The sequence below is a fragment of the Tenrec ecaudatus genome, chromosome 4 (assembly GCF_050624435.1).
Source record: "Tenrec ecaudatus isolate mTenEca1 chromosome 4, mTenEca1.hap1, whole genome shotgun sequence".
In the NCBI taxonomy this organism is placed as follows: Eukaryota; Metazoa; Chordata; class Mammalia; order Afrosoricida; family Tenrecidae; genus Tenrec; species Tenrec ecaudatus.
In genome coordinates, this window is record NC_134533.1 from 191,955,871 (window position 1) to 191,972,039 (window position 16,169).

The 16,169-nt window shown below is 40.4% G+C and overlaps 1 protein-coding gene across 1 annotated transcript in view; it reads right to left on the reverse strand.

The window, feature by feature from the left end:
- The window catches only part of KCNH8 (potassium voltage-gated channel subfamily H member 8), a 422,222-nt gene that overhangs the window by 246,923 nt on the left and 159,130 nt on the right, over window positions 1-16,169 (reverse strand). The window contains exon 3 of the mRNA XM_075548953.1: window positions 8,152-8,283. Coding sequence (XP_075405068.1) covers window positions 8,152-8,283 — 132 coding nt within the window. The remainder of the gene's footprint in view (window positions 1-8,151; window positions 8,284-16,169) is intronic.

Genomic DNA, 16,169 nt, shown 5'->3' on the forward strand with positions numbered 1-16,169 from the left:
ATTGTTGACTCCAACTGTACATGTCCACTTGAGATTTTGGATATATGGTTTGTTATAATATATGTAAAAGCTCCCAATAAAATGATGTATTTAAAAACAAAATAATGGAAATTTAAAAACAGGAAAATAAATAAATAAAACGTCATCACCTGACCTAATAGTAACCTTTCCACATGGTCTTCAAAAAGGAATCACTGAGAAAAACATCTTTCTATCAGGAATTATTTTTTAAATTATGCATATAATTCACAATCCTGAGTACCTTTAAATGTAAATTTCTAAATATGAGTAGCTCCCCAAGGATCCAGGCTTAGTTATAATAAGTAAGCTTTTTTTTTTTTTTTTTTGCTGTTGCTATCATTGTTTCTAAACGACAGAATTCAAGTGCAGCTACGTGACAACATGGCCCAATTCAGGAGTCTGCATTTCCCACACTGGGTTATAATTAAACAGTTCAATAACTAGAGAAAACACCAATGTTTTTTATGTTAACCAGGTTTTTCTGTTTTCTCTCTAGAATCATCAGAGTCTTGTATAATTGATGACCATGTCACAGATTACCGTCATTCAAACACCAGCTTCCCTACTGCTCCATACTCACATATCCCCTTTATATACTTTTTCAATACTTCCTTCTAGTCTTTTAGTAATATCCACACAGTTCTCATACATATCCAGCTATCTTTCTCTAGTTTCTAAATCAAGATTATATTCTCTTTTATAATTGGAGTGTATTTGTTTACTATTGGATTTACCGTTTTAGTCAACATTTAGGAGTGTTAATTCTTAAAAGCACTTATTAGAAAAAAAATTAATATCTATTCACTGTTTAACGGTTAGAGGATAAAATTTTTCCTTTCTTGAGTCATTTCTAAAACTAAACATTTGTCTCCCAACTTTTGTATTTCATGTATGAGATGACAACAGCCAGTAGCTTTCTGCACCTGATAGTCTGTTTTCTCCCACTGGTGAAGCCGTTCCTGGATTAACTCATAAGAAAGAAAAGGTTATGAGAACCTTTCTGAATGACCCCCACTGAAGGAGCACTCAACAGTCTGTCTTTCCAGCCCCGGGCTCTTTCTAGAGATGCAACACCTACTGAGATTACTGTCCTTGAATTCTGCCCACTGCAACTGACAACACTACCGCTCATGAATGACGCTGCCATGTCAGCATCACGCCTACATTTGGGATGCTCCTTAACACCAACTGTACATTTTGCTACTATAGGGACGGTCCCTGGGAATATATGTTTTTCAGGGGTCCAAGTTAAATGGCTTAAAAAAAAAACCAACTCAGTCTGCAGCTATTAATCTTCTAACTCACAAGGGCCTGGATAACCATGCCTGTTCATTCAATGGCAAAAGGGTAGGTGAAAAGTAAAATTCAACCACAAAGAATTACAAGCCTCCATTTTCTAAACAATAAAGCTAGGCAGACATGTAATTGTATAATTCAGCTATAAAGATATTAGCCGGTGAAGTTGTTCTCCAGGAAAACATACTATTGACGAGCACACAACACTTAATCGACCGGTGTGCTTTGATGACCTGAAAAATATCCTAAACTTCTCTTTATAATAGAAGGACTCAGTAAATCATGCCAGTTCTAATTGGCTGCCCTGCTCGCCAAGGGCTATCACAAAATTTCACTCATTGTATTATTCCCTGACTTCTCACAGCAACAAAGTTTATGAAACTGGTTGGCCTCATTTGTCTTTAGGTTAGGAGAAAACGACACTGACTCACTTATCAGCCAGTAGGACAGGGGAGATTGGCCCGTGTAGGTTTCCAGGACTGTAATTCTTTATGAGAATGGGAAACCTCATCTTTCTCTCGTGGAATGCTGGTGGTCTCACACTGGTGCCCTTATGGTTGCGCAGCCCAACATTGAGCCACTATGTCACCAGGGCTTCCCCAACTTGGACGCTCACATGATCGCTTGGGGACCTTGTCAAAGTGCAGGTGCTTACTCGGAGTTTGGAATTCTGGATTTCTAAATAGCATCAAGTGATGTCAATGCATCAAGACTTTGGATTTTACTTTGGATAGTAAAAACATTAGGCAAGGAATGAGAATAGGATAAAGACATGCAACAGCAGTATCCGCTTTAGTGACAATCACAGAAAGCTTCTGTCCACCTCATTTCCAGGTCTCTCTCTCTCTCTCTCTCTCTCTCTCTCTCTCTCTCTCTCTCTCTCTCTCTCTCTCTCTCTCCCCTTCAGAGAAGATGCTGAAGGATGATGGGAAGAAATATGCCCGAGCCTACAATTCTGTTGCCACCTCTTTCTATCACTGGGCACTTGAGTAATCCATTACTCAAATCTCACCCTTCTTTGTGTGCCACGGATAATCTGCCTAACATGTAGAAAATAATTGCAATGTCACAACTCATCGTCACAGGGAAGACCTACATTAAACAAGCGTACAAAATATTCAGAAATGGCAATTGGATGCACACTTTTGATTGCTCGACACAATCTCATTTTCTGCCTGCTCTCTACTATTCCTATCATAGAGGTATACAAGCTTTAAAACACACACACACACACACACACACACACACATACACACACAACTGTCCTTTCCCAGTCTCCCTTATAGCTAGAGCTGTCCATGGTGTGACAGAAGTCTGGTCAAGGGCATCTTGATGGACATCTCTGACAGGAAAGGGAGGTCAGGGGGGAGGTGTTCCTTCTTGCATCAAAGGCAAGGCTTCAAAGGCAAGGCCTTTGCCCTTCCTTTCTCATTCACTCTTCTTGATTGTCTGCATCACAGGCATGAGGTTGTGATGGTGCAGCCCAAGTCTAAGCCCGAAGATGAAGCAGCCCATCAAGGACAGAAGAGCAGAAAAGGCAAAGAGAGACGGTGTGCGCACCAGCAGTCCCATTCCAGCTACAGGCTGCGCGATGCCAGTCTCTGAAATGGTGTGTCAATTCCAACTCAGAAGGACCCCAGAGGAGAGAGTGCGACTGACTGACCCCTAGGGTTTGCTGGGCTGTAAACCTCTGGGGCAGATTGCCAGGCCCCCCTCTTCTCCTGAGGCTTCAGCTGACTGTTTATTCATGGTACTGCCAGGGCTCCTTGTGAGAAAAATAAGCCTTCACTGTTTAAGAGTCTGTTGGTTATGTTTTTGTGGTTCTTGTTGCTAAATGCAATTCATGTCTGATTTTTCAGAACAGCCACTCATTACTATTATTTCTTTCTGAAGCCACTTAGGAATAAGAAAAGAAGCCTGATGAAACAGAACACTTTTGTCAGTGAACTTACAGTGCCAACTTGCTGCTGACAGCCAAAAGTGCGGCTGCCCAGAAATTGCATTTCATTTGAGCGCTGATTTGTATCACCACTGACACTAATGTGAAACACATCCGTCCCTAAATCCTCAACACCTATTCGAAGTGACCACTTTTTCCAACGTGTCATTGAAATTCCCCGTTTCTGGGATAGCTTATGACGCTGTTGTCACATAATGAATCACATTGTGTCGGCCATCGTTCCAAACCAAATCTGGGGCACTCTACAAGAAATAAACAAAACTAATGGCACTGGGCCCTGTGTTTGGAAAAGCAAGGCACGCATTATTATACTCCCTCCACCAGTTTGAATGGAAACCATGTCAGCGTAATGAATGAACTACTGTGGGAAAACGCGTAGCAAATCGAGACACATGTGCTGGGCCAGAGAAGAGGAACTGTCAGCAGACGCTAAATGCTATCGACTGTGGAAAGGAACTTCAATAAAATTAACTAATCAGCAAGTATTTCATGAGTCCGTGCTACGTGCAAGGCTCCGTAGAAAATGCAACGATGTGTGAAGAATTACGCCAGCTAGAATGGACCAAATGGTGAGAGAAGGAGAGGAGAATGGCGGTTTGATTCATCAGTTTGCGTAGAGTGAGAGAATGAGACAGCAGCAAGGGAGGGACTCATTTAAGGAAAGATGCCTACTATTTGCTGGAAGGTGAGAGATAAAAGTGGATTGAGAGCAGCCTTCCTTCTAAGGTGATTCTTGGATAACTTGATCTTAAATGCACATGAGTTACTAACATAAACTAGGGGGCAATGGGGTCAGTAGTAGGATTCTCACCTTCTATTTAGAGACCTGAGTTCAAATCCCAGTCAAGGCATCTTCTATGTATCCACTACCTGTTCTGTCAGTGGTAACTTGTGTGTTGCTATGACGGGGAACAGGTTTCAGTTCGGAGCTTCCAAACTAAGAAGAAAGCTCTCTAGTAACTACTTCTGAAATTCAACTGAAAACACGAATTACAAGTGTCAACTCTTCAATGGATTATGGGAGGTGCAGAACTCAGAACTCGGGAGCGTTCATTCTGTTGTGCCTTGGTTCCCCATGAGGAAGAGGCCGACTTTAAGGCAGCTCACAACAACACACAAGCTAAGAGGAGGAAGTGCTATGATAGTCGTCTCCTCTTTAAAGAAGTCGTTTGATGAATTTCTCGGGTTTCACTCCCAGCACTTTCCAGTGATTGCTTGACAATAGTCGTTCAGTGACCTTTCCATGAAAAAATTCAGTGGACATATCCCTGCCCTCATTTTATCTCTACTCAATGTTTTGGGAGTGAAAGTAAAAGAGATGTGCCCCCAAAAGAAGTTATTTTAAAGTTGGTTAAAAAAAATCACCAGGTTTCTGCTAAAACTTCTTTCTCTTTTCCTCCCTCACACTCACATGGAAACATATGCAAGTTATGAAATTTGCAAGAAGTAGTTTGCACGCGTGTGAATCTTCCATCAGTGCTGCTAGTAGAACCGTCTTACAATTCATCTTTCCTTGACCTTGTCTGTAAAGCATCAGCCTAGCTTCTCTGTTTTCAAATAAAAACCAAGACAAGGCCAAGGTAAATCACACCATTAACCACTTTTAAATAAAGGTCCACTAACTGCGTTTTAGTAAGTCATCGACACAAACCTTAACTCTGCGGCACGGATGGACATGAGGGACACTTTCAGCACACATGAGCGCGGCACGCGGCACTGAGTCAAAGGGAAGCTTCGTGCCCAGTTAGTGTTTCCAAGTCCCAGGATGCAGCACTGCCCCAGCTACCTAGTGTCATTTACATGATTTTCAAGCACATATTAAAATTTGAAAGAATACCTTATGTCGAAGTTTTGCCTTTCCTGCAAAATAGGACTCCAATTGGTGAATACGAGGTGTTTTAAGTGTGGGTCAAAAAGCAACAAATGTACATGTAACTATTTTTCACGGTAAATTTACAACCAGGGTAACTTATAGTACTTTGCCTCTCTAAAAGTACTACATACACTGGAGGAAACTTCCAACTAAGCTAGTAACTTAAAATAATTATGTTCTGGAAGGTTTGGTATATACTAGAAATTACACTTTATTTCGTATGAAATAATATTTATTTGATAAACAAGATCATTACATTCTGAAAAGGAAGTAACTTGCTACTATGTCAGCATTTTAAAATCATATTTTACATAACTATATCATTAATGAAAATCTTTATTTTTGGAGTTTTTCTTAAAATGTTGCCACTTGCCCATTACGATCACTGTCATTGATTTGTCTCCAACCAATAGGGACCTTATAGGACAGAATTGAATTGCTCCCTCGAGTTTCCAAGACTAAAGCCTCGAGGGAGCAGGCAGCCTCATAGTTGGCTGTTGGGTTTGAACCACTGAGTTTTGGGTTAGCAGCCTAACACTGACATCACTGTGCTATCTGAGCTCCTTGGATCTTGCCCCCGATAGGAGACTGTTATTAAGCCTAATTGAAACCTATCAAGCTAAAACTGCTTTTAAGATAGACCTCTAGGTGAAGACAATTGTTCTTGGCTTCATGGTGGCAAGCAGATGCCATTGCATTGATTTTCTACTCACAGGAACCCTTTGTAACAGATCAATTAACCAATGAGGTGCCAAGATTCTTCTTCATCCCCACATTAAGGGAAGAGGAGCGTTTAACCTGATTGAGTTTGGAAAGAGCACATAGAAAGAGAACCACTTTTCACCAATGTTTGGAGCCCCCTGGCATATATTTACTCTTTTTATCATGCTGTCCTCCACCCAGGAGCTTTCTCTCCCAAACACACACAGGAACCTGAGACACCAGATGGTGCAATCGCTGGCACACAACTGGTAAGCCTGATGCTCAACTTCAAAGGAAATCAGATGTATTATACAGTGCCATTTGTTTATTTTTTTAATTAAAAAAACGGTGCCATTTGAAGGAATAAAATCCACATATTTCTTTCTAAGGATAGTTTTAGACTTTATCTATATAAATGAGGAAGCTTCAAAAGCTTGGGGGGAAAGTATTTTAATTCCAGTTTTCTATCAAGATTTTGAACCCCCTATGTCCATGTGTACATGTACTTGCATATAATATGCACAGATTGGATTATGTTCAAATAATGCTTGCCTTTTTTATTTCTATAACATCAAAGGGAATGGTAAAAAAGTAACAAAAGCGACCCATCCTGATTTTCAAATTTTCTGTTATTGGACAGGTGTAGCACTTGCTCTAATATCCAAGTACTTATTATTGTGAGACTGTTCTTCCTTGAATATGTAAAATGTGCCACAATAGTCATGCAAATGCATAGGAAACAGTCATGCATTTGCAAGCATTTTAATAAATGCCACGAGGCTGGGCATAAAACTGTGCTAGTACTTCAATTGTGTTATCCTTTCAGGAGATATATTTTTTAAAAAGCTGGAATAAAATTACCTATTCCCCCAAAAGGTGATTTGTTGAGACGTCAAATAGTGTTATAATAAACATCTTGGAGGTCCTAGCTGGTGCAAGCACTTAATGTCTTCAATTGCTAGCCAAGAGATGACTCTGAGTCTATTCAAATCTCTTACCTTTGCAGCTGAACGTGTTATTTATTTGCACCAAAGAGGGGCTCCAATAAGAAACTAAAACAAAACATGCCTCAGCCATGCAGTAGATTCCAACTCATAATAACTCTAGGACAGACAAAAACTGCCCTGATGGCTTCTAAGGCTGTGGATCTTTACAGAAGCAGTCGGCCTCCTCTTTCTCCTGCAGAGTGGCTAGTGGATTTGAATCCCTGCCCTTTTCATTAGCAGCCCAATATTTAATCTATACAAGGGCTCTACACAGTGAGCTTACGACATAGGAAATCCCTAAATGATAACTGATTTTTATCTGATCACCAGAATATCTGATCTCATTTCTATTTTTAAAACACAGGATTAGAACTTACTTCAGTGTTAATTTCTTTACTTTAATCAAAAACGTCAGTGGCTTCTTAAGGAGCTATAAACATTTGCTATCAGGTAAGCAACATAAAGCCTCAGAAAGAATCCTTTGAAAATACTTTTTCTAGTTGTTTGGCTGTATCTTTCACTAGGTACTGTTTTATAATAAGAGGTATAAACATACACTTATTTACAATATTCCATTCTAATAATACTGAAACTATGGCTATCCAGTCACTCCTGATTCAGAGCAACCTAGTAGTACAGAGTCAAATGGTTCCTATGGTTTCCATGGCTACATATCCTTCTAGAAGCAGACTGGCCCTTCAACCTGCCAATCTGTTATGGAGCAGCTGGGTGCTCACCCTCACCAGGGCTCCTCATCCCCTTAAACTAGGGGTCATAATTTTGTAAATAAATAAAACTTTTTTTTTGCATTATCATACCTCACGTGAAATGAAGAGAGACCTACCGTATATACTCGAGTATAAGCTGAGGTTTTTTCCAGCACATTTTTACTGCAGTTTTTATGGTAAAATTAGGTGCCTCGACTGATATTCGGGATGGCTTATACTCGAGTATATATGGTACTTCAACCACATCATGTTTGGCATAACTTGTTAATATCAATTTTTCCCTAGGTAGTATAAGTCCATAACATTCTGATAGATTATTTTCTCATCCTCATCCTATTTGCATAGGCATGTGAATTTCTGGTTCATGTCAAATGAGTCCTTATTACAAAGACAATAGTGTAATTGCATTTGTGTCTCTGTGATTTTGGACCAGGCTCATCTCATCACCAAACGCCGACTGCTAACAGTTATGAATATTTATCAGTTCCTGCTATTAAAAAGACAAGTTTTTCCTCCTGCAATTTTTGAGTCAACAATTTCAAAATATTACTCCATCTGTCAATGTTTTCTGAAAACAGTACAAACCTTCTTTTTTATCTTCTGGAGTAATCTTCACTTTTGTGTCTGTTATGTCTTTGAATGAGGCCAGAAAAAGTACCACATCTCCTTTCTCGTTCTTTATAGGAACAATATCCAATAGGCACCAAAATGGAAACCCTGCAACAGTAATAAAAACACAGTCAACCTCAGCCTGTTCCTCCCACCCCAGACCCACCTCCATAGCACAACCACAATCATTGCTGGTAGAGTGAATACATTCACTACAGTTTTCTGTTATCCCAGAACTCCTCCTAAAAATCTCTGTTTTTAATGGCAATTTTTAGATTCTATAAAAGTTTAGCCTAGATGTTTATCTCCTCCATCCCAAAGACAATATTGGCTATGAAAAGGCAGTATTTTAAGTAATAATAAGACTGTGTTGATACACTTTTGCTTATGTCATTCATACCGTATGTTTGATGTTGCTCATGGGGAAGCCGTCTACCTAATGAATCACTGCCCTGCCTCATCACAGCACACCAAACGTCCAAAAAACAAACTCACTGCCATTGAGTCGATGCCAACTCATAGCATCCCTATAGGACAGGGTAGAACTGCCCTTGTGAGCCTGTAAATGTTTGTGGGAGTAGAAAGCCCAGTCTGTCTCCAGAGGAGCAGCTGGTGGTTTCAAACTGAGGATTCTGGAGATTGTAGCCCCACACATAACCACTACTACACCAGGCTCCTTTACAGCAGACACTGGCCCTAAAAATGATATCTGATTTGTAATGAGTTTGTTGGGTGCTTATTTAGTAAAGTTAAAAATCAATGATGTGGTGGGGTGATCGTTGAGCATCCATCAAGAGGAGTCATCAGAAAAGGATTAGAAACACCAAGTTGGGAGAGAATGAATAGCCATTTCAACTTTTATACTTAGCTGGAAGGATGCAAATTGGTACATCCACTCTGACAAGTACTTGGCAGTGTGAAGATACATTCACACGAAGCTACAGAATGCAACACTGATGCTGTGTACCATGTGCATAAATGATGTCACCTGTCTCTCTACACTCTTCTGATAGTTTCAAAGTCATGTGTTCTTTTTCCTTTGACCCGACCACAGCCTCCTTTCATTCACCTGCCTCAATATCTAGGCCTCTGATCTCTAAAGCATGGAAATCCTACATTAGTACCCTACTGCCAGACTCAAGGGCACCTTGTCTCTAACCAGAGCTCTCCCGAGCCATGTGACCATGGAGTCAATGAACTTTTCTGATAATTGGTTCCCTGAATCACAATAGTCTCACATCCTTCTACATTCAAATTAGTGGAAAACAAATGAACACCCCAAATATTGAGACAACACATCAGTTCTATTATCTGTGACTTAAGGAGAAGCCCTATAAATGAACTTGCAGGTTGGTTTCTCTTCCAGAGTTCATCTATAGCCACCATTTCAAGTTGGTAGTCTTTTCCACTAATGCTGTAGCTATGAGCGGGGGTCGATCGGGCCACACTATCCATCAGATCCCAAAGTAATGCAGTACAATAACAGTGGTCATGGTATGACTCTAACATTTTAAAGTATCTTTTTGTCAATCACATTAAAAAAACTACATCCCAATCAGAACACAGGCTGTTAATTTTCCTGAAAATCCTTTTATCTATGCACTCAGACCGGGATCATCACTGTCTCCACTGAGGCTGCGTGCCGAAACACCAAAGTATTTTGGCGAGGGGAAAAAGCATAACATGAGGTGAAAGCCAAGGAAATAACTGCCAATGTGGCAGAAATATTCTCTAATCAGTTCTGGATGCACACATGTCATTTTGCATCATATCCTCGAAGAGTGGAAAGACGCCTCTATCCGGTAACTTACAGTGAGATGTGATCTTGGATTTTATACATTCAATAAAACATCATTAGCATTGGCTCCTCTAAACTCTAGCCTTGTACGGATCTGGTATGAACTAAGCTGATGTCTACCTCTCCATTACCTATAGAACAACAACCATACACACACACACACAGCACACCACACACACACACACAACCACACACACAACCACATACACAGGTTTGCTAGCAAACCAGGGAAAGAGGCCTATTAAACGTGATTTTCTCCTCCTCTTCTTCTCTCCCTTCGTCTTTCAACTGCTCCATCAGATGTCGACACACCAACTGTTCAACAAACATACCTCTCCAAAGTTAACAAAGGAAAAGCTCTTCCTTTGGAAGGAGTGGGATACAGGGCAACAGCTATTAGCCGGGTTGCCCACCTGAATCTCTCTCTCTTCCAAACTCTTGATCTGACCTCACTTCGTTATTAACTTTCCCAATTATCTCCCCCACATCTCCTGACCCTTGCACAACTAGTATTTCAGGACGACTCCTTGGGCTCTGCCTTTCTTGCTCTTGCCCGTGCATACAGGGATGTTCATGCAACTTCGATCAGGTGAAGAGTAATTCAGATGCAGAACAATAAACCTTCTTAACTTTAAGGTAGGAGGCTGCAAGGCCTCAAATACAGAGAATCTCAAAGGTACTTTAAAAAAAATAGTGGGTGGTTTGTAAGAAGTGAGTTTGGAGGGCAGAAATGTTAAGTCAAATTTAACTCTTTTCTGAATATAGCGGCAGCAACTACCAGGTGGAGCTGGTAAGGGCCACAACACATGAGGCTCTGCAAAGGTTTGAGTTAACAGCGCCTTTGAGTCCCATAGATCAGCACAAGTGATGGGGAGAAATGAGGTTTATACCCTATGTGGAAAGCTTTATTTTTGGACTTCAAATAAGAGTTCCATAGAGTTTAATCTGGTGGAAAGATCCATTATCTCCATTTCAGTATACACACACACACACACACACACACACACACACACACACACTGAGTAGGAAATAGGTGTGTAGAAGAATTTGACTGGCTACTATTTATAATTAAAATGAACTTATATGTTTTCCAGACAACACCGAAGATACTGCATTTGGCAGTAACTTGAAAACAAACGATAGCTTGGCACCCGCTACAAGATTGATCACAAGAAGGATGAGCACTTCATGTGGGGAAGTAGAGAGCCAGTGACAGATATCCTTTGGTTAAATGGATGGGCACAATGAACTCAGACAAAATACATGCTTAAACGTGCAAGATCAGGCAGCTATATACCCACATATTTCTGGGTTCAAAGTTTAACAACTTGACGTAGGATAGTATAAATTAAAATTTTAAAAACCCAAATTAAGTTGCCTTGCTCTCTTGAATGACTGTGCCATCATGATAGAGTTTCAGTCATATTTCTCAGTGCAACTTAATGAAATAGTGACAGCATTGCCAGCGTTTAGAGATTAATCAAGAGATATACAAAGGAACATTGCAAAGTTGTGGGCAAATCCATTATCTGTTCATTTCCATTTTCCATGGGCATTTTGAAGTCCCCACAGATATGCAGACAGGGCTGGGGAAAGAGCTGCAGGTGTGTAAAGAAAGGCAATATTAAGGGCATCTGGGTTGTGGGCGACTGTCTGGAGCACAATGTTGCCGTGATGGGGTACCAACTAACTCGACCACCAAACTCCCAGCTGTCCCTCCTCTTGATCTGTTCTGCTACTGCCTCGTTTTGACCTTCATCATCTCTCACTTGCTCTTCAGAAAAGTTCTCCCTCTTGCTTCTAGTCTTCTTCTCGGCCTTAAGGAAGCTTTGAAAATAGAGGGTGCTACTTAAGAATTCCAGTGGCTTTCCACTGCTGACGGAATGAGCATAACATTCTAGAGTTATCAACAGGGAATATCTATTTTCAAGTAACCAGAAACGGAACTAGGGTTCTGAAAAGTAGTTTGGAAAGGTAAAAAGGAGTTCTATATTAAAAAGAAGGGAAAAGTCCCTTGGAATCTCCAGAGTCGCATGGAAACCAGTCTCCCCAGAAGTCTGCCCAGCTCTTCGCAGTGTCTGCGTTGCACTACATGACTTCAGTAATCGTTCTTTGGTGAATACATCACTGCACTTGGACACCTCTGTTGGGAGGCATCAATCGATAAGGCAGTCCAATCATGTTGTAAGGCTTTGCTTAGTCTCCTTGACTTTGCTTAATCCTTTTGTATCTTTCCTGTGTAAACACCCATCCTTCCAATTCTCCAGGATACTCATGTACGTAAGTAAAGTGCATTGTAATGTCCTGGCATCTTGTAGAGCAGATTGGTGCCCAGAGGAATTGGAAGGAGACAACAGCAAGGCACATCCCTGAACAAGAGATTTTTTAAAAATCTCATGCCATTGAGTCAATTCTGACTGATAGCACCCCAATACAATGATTAGGTCTTCCCTCCTGGGGGTTTCTGAGACTATAAATATTTCCAGGAGTGGAAAGCCTCCCAAGGAACAGCTGGTCGATTTAAACGGCTAACCTTGAGGTTAGCAGCCTCATAAGTTACCCACTATTCCATTAGGGTGGTAAATAAACTCAAAACAAACCTAAAACTCCTCATTGTCATTGAGTGGGTTTCAATGCTACAGAACAGGATAGAATTGCCCCTGTGGGTTTCCAGGACTGCAACTGTTTGCGAGAGTAGAAAGTCACATCTTTTCCAGTGGAACAGCTGGAGAACATGAAATGTGGACGGTGTGGTTAGCCACAGCAACTCGACACATAACACACCACCCGGGCCCCTTGGGAAGCAGATAAGGCCCACTTAAAGTCAATATTTAATGAGCATGACGTCTTCCTAAAGCAACGTGGCTTGATTTTTTTATGCGTAGAAAACCAGACTGCCCAATGACACAATAGGCATCATACTAATAGTGGTATGTTATGGGATAATTCTCTATTATTCTTCCCTTATTTTTTCTCAACATTCACATTTCCAATTTTCTGGCATCAACATGAAGGAACATAGAGAGAGAATCAGGCAAGTCTAGCAGTTTGGGGTGAGAAAGGTAAGAAGTTCAAGGGTAGGATATGAAGAACGATGACACTGTATTACTATATTACTGGGGAGATACATTTCAAATACCCTTCATGACTTAAAAGAGATGTCCCCACAATATTCTTTCGAGTATTAAGAAAAGTTCTACATTTAAAAAAAAAAAGAAAGAAAGAAAATGATTAGGGCAAAGAATGTATGGATGTGCTTTATACAATTGATGTATGTATATGTATATGTATGGATTGTGATAAGAGTTGTATGAGCCCCTAATAAAATGTAAAAAAAAAAAAAAGAATCAGAATAGCTACAGAATCCACTGAGCAGCACACAACACCAACAACATTAAGTAGTATACAATGTTCTACATGTTTTCTGTATATTTCCATCTATACTGCTTCCTGCTTAATATAATACCAAACTGAACTCAATTTTACAATTATGAAAATTGAGACAATTAACAACTTCCTGAAGGTCCATCGGAGTTAATGAATATCAGAGATGAGAATTTGAATACAAGTCTAAATTTAATTATTAAATACTACTTCGCTATATTATTCTAATGATACAGAAAACACATGAATGACCCAGGGTGTACAATGTTTGGAGAATTTAGTTTAATTCCATTTACTTATCTTTTCTACTAATGCTAGATGGAAAAAGTATATATATTTTAATGTCATCCAAGATAAAAAGTGAGATCTTTCAAAAATAAAAAATTATGCCCTTAAACACAGAATAAGAGTGGGTGAAATTTCTATTTGACGCAAGATAATGCTACTTCAGTTCAAACTGAAACACATCTTTCCGATAAAATCCAAGCTAGCTGCCATCAAGTTGATTTTGACAATTCCGTAGATGTCAGAGTAGAATTGTGCTCGGTAGGTGTTCAGTGGCTGATTTCTAGGAAGTGGATTCTGAAGCCTTTCCTCTGAGAAGGGTCTAGGCAAACTCTAACCTCCAACTTTTCAGTTAGTGTCTGACTATGTTTTCAATTGGATCATTCAAGGATTCCTTGAATAGAAAAACAAAACAAAATCCATTGTCATCAAGTAATTAGGATTAACAAACAAATAATAAAGCTCCTCACTGCCATTAAGTCAGTCCCAACTGTGGCAGTTACATAATCTCCTGTCAACTTGTGGAAGAGTGGAGTCTAGCCTATCAATCAGGTCGAAGCTTGATGACCTCAGCTTGGGGCACCATGGAGATAAATAGCTCTTGGTGTCAGAAAAACACTCTGCTTTGTATTCCTGATGACATGCCACATGGAACTAAGCTAGAGCTCTCAAGCTGGAGGAGACACATGGAGACCCATGAGCTGAGATGCTTACACAACCACTGATCCTTAAGACTTTCCACCCACTGGCCTGTGATCCTCCTGCATTCGGTGTCATTGAATGTGTGTGTGAGTCTGCAGAGGAATTTACAGATCGGAACCAGACATATGGACTAATATAGGACTTATGGACTTGGTTTGGACTGGAATAAGAAGTTTTCTCAATATTCAATTGCTCTTGTATTTAGAGTTCTTTCTTATGTACATGAGTCCCGCTAGATTTGTTTCTCTAGTCAACCCAGACTAACTCACAACTCATAGAGACCCTATGGCTCAGGCCAGAACTGCTCCTGTGGGTTTCCAAGACAGTAACTCGTTCAGGGAGTAAGGCACCTTATGTTTCTCCAGAGGAGCAGCTGGTGGGCTCAACCTGCTGACCTTGCTATTAGCTTGTACCCACATGGTGCTAATTTTAAAGTTCTTTGTGTGCCCAGGAGACAATGAAATCAGAAAGCCTCCACTGTGGCTGCTTTTAGTCCCCCAAGTTCATGCAAAGAAAATATACCTATATATACTTCATGATTACAGTTTCTTAGTTGCCTACATTGTTCAGGCTTTTAGTACCTTAGCCTGACCTCATTCTCTAAACCTTTGCTGAGCCCCTCCTCCAAGTATATATTTGTGTCTTTCTTTCCTTGGAACCTTAAGAAATGGTGATGTAGGTATCAGGTATCAAAAGATCCCAAACAAACAAGTAGATTGATGTGAAAGACGAGGTTTGGAGTGGAGACCCAAAGTGCATCCTCTAGACAATTGGACATCCCCCCACAGAAGGATTACAAGGAAGGGACAATTCAACCCCGGTGCAGTATAGCGCCAAGGAAATGCACATCATTCCAGTTCCTACCTTCCTCTCCTCCAGTACCTAGTTCTACTTTACAAATCCAGCTAGACCAGAGTGCACACATCAGTACAGGGAAGAGTTCTTGACACATGGAATTCAGGACAGATTAGACCTTCAGGAGCAATAGTGGGAGTAGTGATATCATGAAAGTAAAGGGATTGTGGGGAAAGGAGGAGGGAGGAGATATGAGGAACTCATCACAATGTTGAATATATAGCCCACCTCCCAGGGGGGCGAATAACAGAAATGTGGGTGAAGGGTAACAAGGGACAGTGTAAGACACAAAATAACAACAATAATATATAATTGATCAAAGATTCGCAAGGGTGGGAAAGGGGAGGGAGGGGGAAAAAGAGGAGCTGATATCAAGAGCTCAAGTAGAAAGAAAATGCATTGGAAATGTTGGTGGCAATGTGTGTACAAATGTGCTTAATATAATTGAATGATGGATTGTAAGAGCCCCCTAATAAAATGATTGAATAATATAATTTTAAAGAACAGTGAAAATGATGATCTATACACCATAGCAGCTCTGTGTTGAACATCTCTTCTAAGGCTGGAAGTGACTGAGAGAAGTGAGCCCCAGGCAACGAGTGAGCCACGGTTCCTTTTTTAAAATGAGCCTCCTGTAAAAAGGACAAGATTATATGATGGGCAATTTTTGGTGACTGATAAATCACTTCTTTCTGAGAGCAAAGCACCAAGACCAACTCACTCCTTTGATATACAACTTGGGGAAATGCAGCATAAGATTCCTCCAAACCTGCAGTTCAGTGAGTACCATAGATACTGGTGTATAAGCCAATTTTTTTCAGCACATTTTAAATGCTGATTTTGTGGTACAAATAGGTGCCTAGACTGATATTCAAGTTGGCTTATAATTGAGTATAGACGATACTTCCTTTAAATGAGATTGAAGGTTTGGGTAAACCTCCTCCCAGGGCTCAGAGTTTTACTTGAAGAA